The sequence below is a fragment of the Mobula birostris genome, chromosome 17, assembly GCF_030028105.1.
Source record: "Mobula birostris isolate sMobBir1 chromosome 17, sMobBir1.hap1, whole genome shotgun sequence".
Classification (NCBI taxonomy): Eukaryota; Metazoa; Chordata; class Chondrichthyes; order Myliobatiformes; family Myliobatidae; genus Mobula; species Mobula birostris.
Genome location: NC_092386.1, coordinates 64,640,167 through 64,653,446, shown reverse-complemented (window position 1 = coordinate 64,653,446; position 13,280 = coordinate 64,640,167). Strand labels below are relative to the sequence as shown.

The 13,280-nt window shown below is 41.6% G+C and overlaps 1 protein-coding gene and 1 long non-coding RNA gene across 7 annotated transcripts in view; one reads left to right on the top strand and one right to left on the bottom strand.

Annotated features, from left to right (window-relative positions):
• Positions 1–3,248, bottom strand: part of LOC140211726 (uncharacterized) — a 107,614-nt gene extending 104,366 nt beyond the window's left edge. For all 4 annotated transcript variants that reach the window (XR_011889561.1, XR_011889564.1, XR_011889562.1 and 1 more), the window contains exon 1: positions 3,151–3,248. This is a non-coding gene — a long non-coding RNA (uncharacterized lncRNA). The remainder of the gene's footprint in view (positions 1–3,150) is intronic.
• A 77-nt stretch (positions 3,249–3,325) lies between these two features.
• Positions 3,326–13,280, top strand: part of fsd1l (fibronectin type III and SPRY domain containing 1-like) — a 73,528-nt gene continuing 63,573 nt past the window's right edge. For all 3 annotated transcript variants that reach the window (XM_072281823.1, XM_072281822.1, XM_072281821.1), the window contains exons 1-2: positions 3,326–3,430; positions 12,333–12,428. In XM_072281823.1, the coding sequence (XP_072137924.1) occupies positions 3,335–3,430; positions 12,333–12,428 (192 nt within the window). In that variant the 5' untranslated portion in view covers positions 3,326–3,334. The remainder of the gene's footprint in view (positions 3,431–12,332; positions 12,429–13,280) is intronic.

Sequence of the window (13,280 nt, the reverse complement as noted above, 5' to 3'; positions counted from 1 at the left end):
AATTATCAATCAAATTTGATGTTAACCTGGCAAATTCTGACGCAACGTAGATATATTCTCATACTAAGTCCATATGAAAGTAGGAGTTAATGATCATTTTCAGTGTCACCTTGTAACAAATCTTTCATGACGCTCTCCGCTACAAGTTAGTGAACCAGAGTGACTTTTCCACAGGAAGATCCGGTATACCATTGATAGACTATCAACAATCTGGTCTGCTTACATGCTTCTTCCATGGCTGCCTTACACTTTGCACCCCACAAGTTCATTTCAAAACCCTCAAGGACTAGCTGCCATTGTAAACCTGTAAAATGGAGCAAGTGGGAAGTCAACTCTCTCAGATCATCTATTTTGTAGCCAGTAGCAGATTAAGATTGATTTCACATTATATGTCAGTGATTTGGAAGACGGAATTGGTGGCTTTGTGGCCACATTTACATATGATACAAAGATGGGTGGAGTGGCAGGAAGTGTTAAGGAAGCAGGGAATCTGCAAAATGACTTAGACCAGGGGTTCCCAACTTTTTATGCCATGGTGCCTAACCATTAACTGAGGAGTCCGTGGACCCAAGGTTGGGAATCCCTGATTTAGACAGATTAGGAGAATGGGCAAAGAAGTGACAGACGGAACACAGTGTATAGAAGTGTAAGGTCGTGCACTTTGATAGAAGGAATAAAGGTGTAGACTATTTTCTAAACAGGAAGAAAATTCAAAAATCAGAGATGCAAAGGGACTTGGGAGTCCTTGTGTAGGATTCCCTAAAGATTAACTTGCAGATTGAGTCACTGGTAAGGACGGCAAATACAATATTAGTATTAATTTCAATAATGTCCATTACATAAAGACAAGGATGTAATGCTGAGACTTCATAAGGCATTCTTTAGACTGCACGGTGCATTGTGAGCAGTTTTGGCCCCCTTATCTAAGAAAAGATGTGCTGGAATTGGAGAGGGTCCAGAGAATATTCACAAGAATGATTTGGGAGTGAAAGGATTAACATATGAGGAGTATTTGACAGCTCTGGGCCTGTACTTGCTGGAGTTTAGGAGAACGAGGGGGATTTCACTGAAAGCTATTGAATATTGAAAACCCTAGATAGAATGGATGTGAAGAGGATGTTTTATATAGTGGGAGAGTCTAGGAACAGGGGGCACAGCCTCAGAATAGAGGGATGTCCTTTTAGAACAGAGATGAAAAAGGGTTTCATAGCCAGAGGGTGATGAATCTGGAATTCACTGCCAGCAATGGCTGTGGAGGCCAAGTCATTGGGTATAGTTAAAGCAGAGGTTGACAGGTTCTTGATTAGAAAGGACACCAAAGGTTACGGGGAGAATCAGGTTGAGAGGGTTAATAAATCAGCCATGATGGAATGGCTGAGCAGATATGATGGACCAAATGGCCTAATTCTGTTCCTATGTTTTTTTGATGTTATGGTCTCATCGTCTAAAACATACAGTGAGATGCGACTTCTGTGTTACCAAGGATGTGCTGGGGGCAGCCAACAAGTGTTACCACACATTCCAGAGCCAAAATAGCATACCTACAATGTTCAAGAGAACAACACAAGCAATTACAACAATGAAACAACAGCAGCACATCAAGCCCCTTTTCCACTTCCCACCTACCCACACAGCCTCTCACACACACAGACAGGTTTTCAGCCCGCGGACAGTTCATCTTCAGGTCTACAACCTCTAGTCCTAGCCCAGATGCGCAAACTCACAGACTTCAGACCTCTGATCTCTAGAACCCCTAACCCAGGGGCCTTGACCATCAGGTCTCAACTGACTTAAGTCTTCAACCTTCAGTACCAACTGGCCGATCACAGATTGGCCTCAAACTCTGGACTCACATAAGCTTCTGCCCTGGGGATTCCCTGACCTGGGGAGTTATCTCTAGCCTAGACTCGTATATGCATAGACATTGGACCTCCAAGGATTCAATTGCATAGTTCTGCATTTCTTAGTGCTATGTGAATGACAATCTAATCCAGAATATATCACATTTCTGACTATTTCCAGGCCAAATTACATCAATTATTAATTTCAACAGGTCCTTCCCAATGAGGGGGACCTTTGCAAACCCAATGACACCTGGGTGACAATATTCCCCAGACAACACTCATGTTGGAAAATTTAATGGGAAATTTGTCAACAATAACATCGGCTCTCCATAGTTGGTCATTCATGATAAAATATGATCTTAATTTTCCAGGTTGAGAGAGCTACAGTTAATTGAAATGCATCTAAGCACGAGCCACCATCCATTCACCCACCACATTTCCCCCTGAGGCTATTTTTTTCAATTTCCTCTCTCACAAAACTATAATATTGTCTTCAGTCCCAATACAGCTCTTGATTCCACCTTTTACCCTTCCCAGAATATGGCTCTGAATTCTCCTCACTGTATCCTGCTATCCCATGCTGCTTCAAATCTATTCAAAGCCCAACAGTCTCAACCATGTTCCAATAGTCAACTCTACTTTCAACCACAATTTTGAAGGTGAAAGTAAACCTCAATCATCACTCACATCTTGGGCCCAGATGATCCAGTGGTGAACCTGTGGAATTCCTTTTCCCACAGTTGTAGAGGCTGGTTCACTATGATCATTTAAACTGGCGGTGGATATGGATTTTTGAGTAGCTGAGGGATGAAGGACTAAGAGGATTCGACACAGAGGAAGAGTTGAGCCAAGGAGTAGATCATGGCTTCACTTATGGCAGATAGGCTTCAGGGGTAAGATGATCTAATCCTGCTCCAATTTTCTTGTGTTTTGTGTGACTCTCTACTATAACCGTGGTCGTAGACCTTGAATTAGGCTTTGGGATGTGAACACACATCCCAAAACGAATATCAGAGTTGTATTGTACATGCATACTTTGACAACAAAATGAACCTTTGAACTGGGTAATATACTTCAGAGGACTAGGCCACAAATGAATTTTAACGACATGGGAAAAATAACCAAAACATTGCACTACCGCATCCACGCCATTCCAGAGCAACACTTACTTTGCAGTGGAATTATCAAATGCATACGATGAGGAAAATGATAGCTAATATTTTGGGACAACATCTTCGGAATCTTTGACTAATGGCTTCAAAATCCACGGTCAAAATGGTATCATGAAGCAATGAATATAAATTACCGCTAATGTTTGCAGCAAATTCTACATTCAAGAGCTTTGACGTCAAAACTTTCGGCTTCATGCGACAAATGCTCCGGAAGAGCTCTTCACAATGCGCGCGCCGCTGGCCCGATTGTCTATGACGTCACCCGGCCCGTTCACGATCAACGTCCTGCGCGGGACCGCGGGGCCGCAGGCACTGCGCATGCGTGTTGGTGGTCGCCCCTCTGAGGGGAGGCGCGGGTGTCAGCTGGTTCGCCGAGAGTGGCGGCTGATCGGCAGTGTCATGGACTCGCAGCGGGTAAGTGGCTGCGCTGTGTCGGTTGGGATAGCAGGCTCCCTTCCCAAATGTCACCAGTGCCTCCTGATCCCAGAGTGTGGGCAAGGATGTTCCTAACAACCCTCCCAACCCGACTGTTCCCTCCACAATCCCTTCGCCCCCCATCCACGGACCCCTTTCCAGGCCTCCCAAGCCGGCGGTTCTCTCCCCAAGCTCCAGTCCCTGTCACTAAAGTTCCACCCCAGTCCCCCCACCCCCCGTGCTTCCCGTCCACAGACCCCTCCGTAGGCCCTTCCGCAGCCCCTACGGTTCAATTCCCTAGGCCTTCCTCAACCCCATAGTCCCTCTCCATCCCCATTGGTTTCCCAGACACTCTGGCCCCACCCCGTCTCGCATCTTGTCACAGTAGTAAAATAATCAGTGATATGGCTGCATTGTTCTTCTCTGGTTTACTTTCATTTCTGTTTCTTGGATAAAAGATCATGAGATATGCTGGAGACGGTGGTGGGAATGGAGGAACAGTTTTATTAGTTTTGAGGGAGGAATACAGAGATGGGTTTAATTGTTTTGTGGGGGAGAAAGGAAGAGAAAGATCAAAGTGGAGATTTTGTTGGAAAGAGGCAGAGAGATGGGATAGCGGTTTTGTTTTGAGGTGTTTTGAGTTTTTGTAAGCAAGAAAGAAATGGGTTGCTTTGAGATGGGGAAGTGGGGTTGAGCGAGTGAGGAATGAAGAGAATGGGTATTGGGGATTATCACTAGTCATTCATGTTTTTTTGCCAGGAAGTTATGAGATCAAGTGCTGTACCAGGGGCAGCCAGACTGTCTCCACTTCCACTTCTTATACATTTGGGGATCCTGGCTTCATTTCTTAGTGAAATGGGATTTGTTCCCACCATTCTTCTTAATTGCATCCCAGTGGGTTCCAACTGTTTCTTTATATTTTGTATCTGAGTTGAAGAAAATTGCAGTTGTCTATCTTTAATTATAATCCTATTTGTCTTCCTACAAACCCTGTAGGACTAACTGTTAGAAGTTCAAAGTACATTTATTATCAAAGTGTGTATAATTAGCTTAAAGGCAGTGAGTAAAGACTTTAGTCATGTAAAATAAATTAATTCCTATGATCATACTATTCCTCATGCAGGCAGGTGTGGGTAAATGTACAAAAAACTCTGGATGCTCAGCAGTGGTCCTCACAGTAAATTGGCTGTTGGGTGGGTGATGGATTGTAATGAAAGTGTTTCATTACAATGGTGCAGTAGCTCTGCATTGTTATCAAATCTGTAAGTGACTGGTTTTCAGTACAGTATGTTAGCCTTGCAGGAAGATCAATCATTAATTAATATAAGGATTTGGCCCTATTAAAACCGTTATTGTAATGTAAGAGGTTGCATTCTATCCTACAGAAAAGATCTATTTATATCAGTACTAAGATACTACAAACTTGCAAATGAAACAATATTACTACTTCCAATAGCTGCAAACTTTTCCAAAGAGAAAATGTGGCTAGGGAGAGAGTAGGTCTCCTGAGAGATGAGCAATGCCACCTATGTCTCAAACCCACTGTTTGCTCTAATGCTTCTGTGCAAGTAGTCTTTGTTGCCACACAGCTGGAATAAAGACAAATGAGGAAAAAAATTACAAAATGTGAAAGATTTTTTTTGTTGCACGGTATTTCCTTATACCCTACAATTAACAAATAAAATCAGAAGTATGTGATTTTCAATTTTTATTCTAAATATTCATAGTACGTATATTATATAAAAATTTTAAATTACTGCGCAGTTTTCAGGCTGTGTAAAAATTTCCTGCTGTGAGCAAAGGTTAGTCTGCATAGGTGTAAAAAGAAATTGGAGGGAACATTGCTTGAACCACAAGAGGTGGGTAGATTTTTAAGAAATCTTTCTCTTCTGTGTGTACTAGAGGAGAAAATTCTGGTTGCTGAAGAGATAATGGAAGCAGGTCTAGATGTTTTGGATGATATTTGTATTACCAGGGAGGAAGTGTTCACAGCCTTACAGCTCATTACGATGGATAAATCTTCCAGGGCCTGACAGTGCATCCTTGACTTTCTGGGACACCAGAGAAATTGTGGAGATGTTTATTTCATCATTAGCCACTGGTGAAGTTCCTGAAGGCTAGGAGGTGGCTAATGTTGTTTCGTTGCTTAAGGAGAGTAGCAAGGACAAGCCAGGAAACTACAGGTTGCTCAGTCAGAAGTGGCAAAGTTACTGGAGGGACAAGATCTGTAGGCATTTCGATAGAGTTTGATTTAGAAAAGTTAGCATGGCTTTGTGCACGGAAATTCGTGGTTTATGAATCTTTTAGTGTTTTTTCTTAAAGTGGTAACCAGAAATTGGCTCGGATGTAGGAAACAGAGGATTGTGTTTCAAGGTTAGTGCTCAGAATGCAGGTAGGTGACTAGTGATATGCCACATGGGTCTTTGTTAGGACCATTGTTAGTTGTAATATAAATGAGTTGGATGTAAATGCACAAGACTTGATCAGTAAGTTTGAGCATGACAGAATTAGAAGGTGTTACTGAAAGTGAAGATTATTGTAGATTACAGGGGATCTTGAGCAATTAGAACTCAGGAATGACCAATGGATTTCAATGCAGGTATGTGTGACGTGATGCATTTTGGAAAATCAAACCAGTGTGGGATTTGTACTATGAATGATACAGCATGAGAGAGTGTAGTGGAATAAAATGGCCTAGAACTACACATTTTGAATGTGGCATTACAGTTGAACAGATGGTGAGAATGAAATTAGCATGCCAGTCTTTATCAGGGCATTAAACTGAATTTGATGTTTTTGCAGTACAAGTTGTTGGTTAGGCTACACGTGGAGTATGGTGTACAGTTTTGGTCACTCTGCTACAGGAGAGATGTGATTAAACTGGAAAGAGTGCAGAAAAGATGTACAAGGATGTCAGCAGGACTAGACGACCTGAGTTATAGAGAGAGGTTAGCCAGGATAGGTCTTAGTTTCTTACAACATCGGAGAATGAGGGGTGACCTTGTAGAAATGATCAAATTATAGAGAGCCATAGACAAGATGGTTGCTAAACTGACTTTTCCCCAGGGTAGGGGAGTTCAAAACTAGTACATCTTCCTTAATGGTAGCAATGAGAGGAAGGCATGTTCTGGATTATGGGTTTTTAATGATGGATGTCACTTTTTGAGGCATCTCTTTTTGAAGGTGTCCTTAATGGAGCTGGCTAAGTTTACAACTTTCTGCAGCTCTTTCTGATCCTGTTCAGTGGCCCATCCATACCAGATGGTGATGCAACCAGTTAGAATGCTCTCCATAACACATCTGCAGAAATGTGCAGTGTCTTTGGTGACATTGCAAGTCTCCTCAAGCTCTTAATGAAATGTAGCTGCTGTCATGTCTTCTTTGTGATTGCATCGATATGTTGTGACCAGGGAAGATCTTCAGACTGATGTGTGTTAGCTCGATTTCTTCCTGAAATCCACAATCGATTCCTTGGTCTTGTTGACATTGAGTGCAAGGTTGTTGTTGTAGCACCACTCAACCAGCTGATCTATCTCTTTCCAGTCTGCCTCTGTCACCATCTGACATTCTGCCAACAATGGTTGTGTCATCTGCAATTTTATGAATGGCGTTTGAGCTGTGGCTAGCCACAGAGTCTTGAGTATACAGAGTGTCGAGCAGTGAGCTAAGTCAAATCAGGTTTATTGTTATTTAACTATATACATTTATATAATGTATATAACCATATAATGTATATAGAAACGAGACAATGTTTCTCCGAACCAGGGTGTAAATCATAGTAGAACACATAACTTATGAAGGTAAGGATAAAATCTTCTGATGCATCTCACATAAGTAACAAACTAAAGTGCATTAATATTAAATGTTGTAAGGTATGCAACAGATTAACCAATGACACTCTGAATACGATGCAGCAGGGAGTTCAGAAGCCTAATGGCCTGGGGGAAGAAACTTACTCATCCTGACCATTCTTGTTTTTATGCATCATAGTCTCCTGCCTGATGGTAGAAAGTCAAAGAGGATGCTGGATGGATGGGTGGGATCCTTGGTAATACAAAGAGACCTACTCCTGATAAATATCCTTGATGGATGGTAGGGAAACCCCTATGATCCTCTCAGCTGTCCTTACGGTCCTTTGTAGGGACTTCTGGTCTGATGCTCGACTACTCCCATACCAGATGCATCCTTGAGGTGTGCCATTCTTGATTGTCAGCGAGAAAGAGATATTACAGTCGACCTTCACTAATCTGACTACCTGTAATCTGGCTCCTTTGATAATCCGGCACTGATATCAAATTTTCAGCACAACTGTAATTTCAAATTTCCTGGGCCACTGTACCAATCTGCTGCGCATTGTTTTGGTTGCGCTAGATTTGTTCACCTGTTGGCGCACTCTTGTAAGCACAGACAGGCGATTCCTGCTTGTTTTCCTGTATTTTAGCCCCAATTATGGCCCCAGTGAGTAAAGGAAATGCACCTCGTGCTGTGAGGCGAAAACACCGCACATTATCCATTAAAGATAAGGTTGAACTCTTGAAAAAACTGAACAGTGGTGTATTGGTGAAAAGCTTGTGCAAATGTAACAACATTGGCTCTTCCATGATACGATATAAAGAAACAAAAAGAAAAACTGCTATTTTTTTTGCTGATAGTGGCTCAAAGAAACAGATGTGTGTAAGAAAAACAATGAAAGATGGAAGAAGTTCGGAACTAGATAAAGTGCTGATGGCGTGGTTTAATCTTCATGTAAGTGAAGGTGTTGAACTACCTGGAGATATGGTGAAGGGACAAGCAAAAGTGTTTCATGAAGAACTGGGACTGGATTATGAGTGTGACTATAGTGAACGCTGGCTTCGTCGGTTCAAGCAGCGTCATGGCTTACAGTTTTGTGCAGTGTGTGGTGAAAGACGTTCACCAGACAAGGAAGCAGCAGCATTTAAGTTGACAGGTAAATTGCTGAAAGGATTAGAGCAACGATGTTTTATAACTGAGCAAGAAATAATGAGAGTTTATATGCTGCAGGATAAGCTAATCAGAGAGACCAAAATATATGAAGCAGCTTACCTTGGAAGATGTGTTCAAAAAAATTGCTAGAAAAAGTGCAACAGGGGAGCTAACACTTCAAAATCCAGTGCCATCAACTTCTGCTCACCCGGATGTGCTGCCACCAACATCAACAGTCTTTGAAGAAACTGTTGTGCCAGTTTCAGCACCAGTTCTTGATGCTTCGCTCATTTTTCAAGATGAAGATGCTGATGATCCTGACAACCCCACACTTGCAGACATGTAACTTTGCCTGAAGGTATATTAAACATCTCACTTTAGGAGTGGAAGTGCTCAACTTTTCTGTATAAGTTAATTCCTGTACATTTACCTGTACCCTTTATTTTATCTGTGCCTGTACAGTGTATTACTTTATTAAAATTTCACTTGCTACTCATTTAATATTTCTGTTTCATTATTATCTAACTTGTACTGATTCACATGATATTTTAAAGGTATGATGAGGCGGTTAGCTATTGCTTAGTGTGATCCTTCTGTAATTCGGTACTTCCACTAATCCGGCACTCCTTAAGTCCCAATAGTGCTGGATTAGTGAAGGTCGACCTGTAATTCCAATCAGCACTGACTGGTCTCCTAGTGAGCAAGTCAAGGATCCAGTTGCAGAGGGAGGTATAAAGGCCCGGGTTTTGGAGCTTATTGATTAGGACTGAGGGTAAGATTATGTTGAGCACTGAGCTGTAATCACTAATACCTGATGTAGGTATTACTCTTGTCCAGGTGATCCAAGGTTGAGTGGAGAGACAGTGCGATTGCATCCACTGTAGACCTAATGTGGTGTTAAGTAAATTGCAGCAGGTCCAGTGTGTTGGTTAGGCAGGAATTGATTCTAGCCCATAAGCAGCCTCTCAAAGCACTTCATAGTAGATGTGAATGCCACTGGGCGATACTCTTTCAGGCAGCTTATGCTGCTCTTGGGCATTGGTATGATTGTCGTCCTTTGAAGCAGGTGGGAATCTTCGACTGCAGCATTGAGAGATTGAACATGGCCTTGAACACTCCTGTCAGCTGGTTGGCATAGATTTTCAGAGTCCTACAAAGTCTGAGTCCTTGCGAGGCTTCACTCTTAAAAGATGTTCTGACATCAGCCTCTGAGACAAAGATCACAGAATCATCAGCTGCATTGGGATTCACACAGATATAGTTTTATTTTCCCTATCAAAGCTTGCATAAAAGGTGTTGAATTCTTCTGGAAGTGTATCATCACAGCTTTTAAGTATTAGGTTTCGCTTTGTAGGAAGCAATGTCCTGCAAACCCTGCCAGAGCTGACGTGCATCCAATTCTGCCTATAACCTCAATTGGAATTGTTTTCTAGCTCTTAAAATAGCCTCCTGTTGGTCATACATGTACTACTTGTATAATTCTGGATCACTGGTCTTGAATGCCACAGATCTAGCCCTCAATAGACCATGAATCTTCTGGTTCATCCACAGAATTTGGTTTGGGCATGTCCAGTATGTTCTTAAAGGTACATACTAATCGACACATGAAGATTAGTGTTGGTGATGACTGGTATATTCATTCAAATTCGAAGATAAATCCCTGAGTATTGTACCGTCCATGGACTCAAAGCAATCCTGTAAGAGCCTCTCTGCCTCCCTTGACCATATCTTTGTCCTCACCACTGGTGCTGTGGTCTTCGTTCTCTGCCTATATGCTAAGAGTAGAAGCACAACCAGGTGATCGGACTTTCCATAGTGTGGGCGTGAGATAGCACAGTAAACATTATTGGTGGTGGTATAACAGTGGTCAAGTGTGTTACATCTTCTGGTTCCATTGGTGATGTTGATGGTAGTTGTTCAGAGACTTCTTCAAGCTGACCTGATTGAAATCCCATGCATTGATGGGGAAGGCTTCAGGGTGTGTTGTTTCGTACCTGCTGGTTACAGTGCTGAGCTTCACCAGTGCCTGCCTGAAGTTGGCCTGAGGTGGAATGTGCACTGCTACCAGGATAATGGTAGAAAACACCCACAGCAGATAAGAAGGATGACATTTGACCACTAGATGTTCCAGATTGGGTGAGCAGGACTGAGACAGAACTGTCACATGTGTGCGCTACGATGAGTTAGTCATAAAGCATATACCACCTCTGGTCCATCACGGGTAAAACCCTCCCCACCATTGAGCACATCTACCTGGAGCGTTGTCACAGGAAAGCAGCATCTGTCATCAAAGCCATGCTCTCTTCTCGCTGCTGCCATCAAGAAGAAGGTATAGGAGCCTCAGGACCAACACTACCACGTTCAGGATCAGTTATTATCCCTCAGCCATCAGGCTCTTGAACCAGTAGGAATAATTTCATTCAACTTCACTCGCCCAATTATTGAACTGTTCCCACAACCTGTGAACTCACTTTCAAGGACTCTTCATCTCATGCTCTCTATTTGTTGCTTGCTTGCTTATTTATTTATTTTACTTTTCTTTATTTACAGTTTTCCTTTTGCACATTGGTTGCTCGTCCATCCTGTTGGGTGCAGTCCTTCACCGATTCTAGTATTTTTCTTGGATTTACTGAGTAGGCCTGTAAGAAAACTAATCTCAGGGTTGTATATGGTGACATATACTGTATGTACTTTTATAGTAAATTGACTTTGAACTTTAATGATAAAGTTAGTGAGGGTCAAAGGGGACATGTCAAATTTCTTTTCTTGAGGAAGTAGAGGCACTGTTGAACTTTCTTGACCGTGGTGTCTATGTGGTTGTTCCAGGGCAGGCTGTTTCCTAGTAGTGATGTTCACTCCAAGGAAACTTGAAGCTCTCAATCCTCTTACCCTCAGCTTATTTGATGCAAACTGACATGTGCGCTGCCCCCCTTCCTGAAATAAATGACTAGCTCTTTTGTTCTGCATCTCTTTTGAGGAAAAAGTTATTGTTATGACGTGATGTCAATATGCTCTCTACCTGTACTCTCTTTGTTATTTGGGATTCAGCCCTCTTGCGGTGATATCATCTGCAAACTTATAGATGAAGTTGGAGAATCTGACTGTACTCATGAGTGTATAGTAACAAGAGTAGGGGACTGAGGATGCAGTCTTATGGAGAACCAGTGCTTCCCAAGTGTAGAAGTTTAGAGATATTTGTTTGGAATTACAGTATTGAAGGCAGCGCTGAAGTCAATAATCAATTGTCTGACATAGGTGTCTTTATTATTCGGATGCTCCAGGGATGTGTAGAGCCAGAACGATGGTGGCCATGCCAGACCTGTTTTGGTGGTTGGCACATTGTGGTGGGATGAGCTTGTCTGCAAGGGTGAAGATGTGTTCCATGATCAGCCTCTCAAAACACTTCATGATGTGGATGTCAGAGGCACCAGGCACGTTATCATGTTTTTCCTAAATGCTGGGTTATAATGTTCTTAAAACAAGTGGGAATCTAAGATTCAAGCAAGGAGAAGTTAAAAATCTCTGCAAATACTTCACCAGCTGATCTAAGGACACAGCCAGAAACTCTATCCAGGGCAGTGCTTTCTGCGTTTTCACCTTCCGGAAGACTGCTCTTGTGTTTGTAATGGTGACTGGGTTCAGGTGCATTGCAGACTGTCATGGTGGGTTGTGACATTCCAACTTTAGACTTAGTACAACTTGAGTATAAAGTGAAGCATTCAAGAGCACTCAACATTACAAAATGTTGTGCAGTGTGCTATGTTTCGTATAGTAGCAAGAGCATTCTGTATTAAGCAGTTTCCTATTTAACTTTTTTAGTCACTTTAATTCTAAATGATAGACAAAAAACACTCAGGACATGTGGTTAATACATCTTTTTTTACATCAAATGCAATGTCACTATGTTAGTGCATATAGTTACATTAGGCAGCTAATTTCTATTTTACTCTAACTACAGGAAGAATTGCAAAGGATAATCTCAACGCTGGCAAACAAAGATGATGAAATACAGAATTTCATTGAAACATTGAACCACACTTTAAAAAATGTACAGGTAAAGCTCAGACATGTGGACTATTTAATTTGTTTCTGAAATGTGCACTAACTAGACCCTGTGGGCTTACCTGCTGTCTTTTATTTCTTCAGTTTGATTGGTTATATAGAAAGTTTTGTAATTGCAGCCCACCTGTTTAATAATAATTAGAAAGTTTTGAAAAATGAATGTAATTGCTGGTAGTGTCTTTATATTGTCTTGCTCTCAGTGCAACTCTAAAAAATCAGAGCAGTATGCAATGGTATCCTCAAATTTTTAGGACCCCTGCTTTCAAAACCATAGGGCAAAATATCAAAGTTCACAGAGAAATTTTGAAATTATGGTTTAGATTGACATGGGCAAATATGGCAAAGGCATAAAGAATTTCATTCTGGGGATTTGAGTGAGCATCTCAGAGGATGAATAGCCTGGAAAACAATGGCTTTAACGTATGGAGCTGTGTTCAGGCATGAGGAAGTGTCGGAGTTGGTGATAAGCCTATGGAGTGTACTGGTTGGTTTGCCAAAGAGCAGCAGTTTACCCTTTAACAGTAATTTTAATTGTTTAAAAGTAATAAAAAATGCATTTACTGGAGATCCAAAATTTTAAAAAAATAAAATTACTCAAAGATCAGAGGTTTCTAGGGAGACAGACATCACCAAAGCTGGGGGAAGTAAGGAAATAAATAATTTAATATGCTGGGAAGGAATTGGGTGTTGAGAACATAGCAAATGTCTATAATAGGGCAGAAAACAAGTAAATCCAGATGATGCAGATGCAGTTTGAGTATATAATAAAGGAAAAGGAATTGTAAATAGAAGGTGGTAAATGAGAAGAGGGGAAAATAAACACCACTAGAACAGAGCTGAAGAA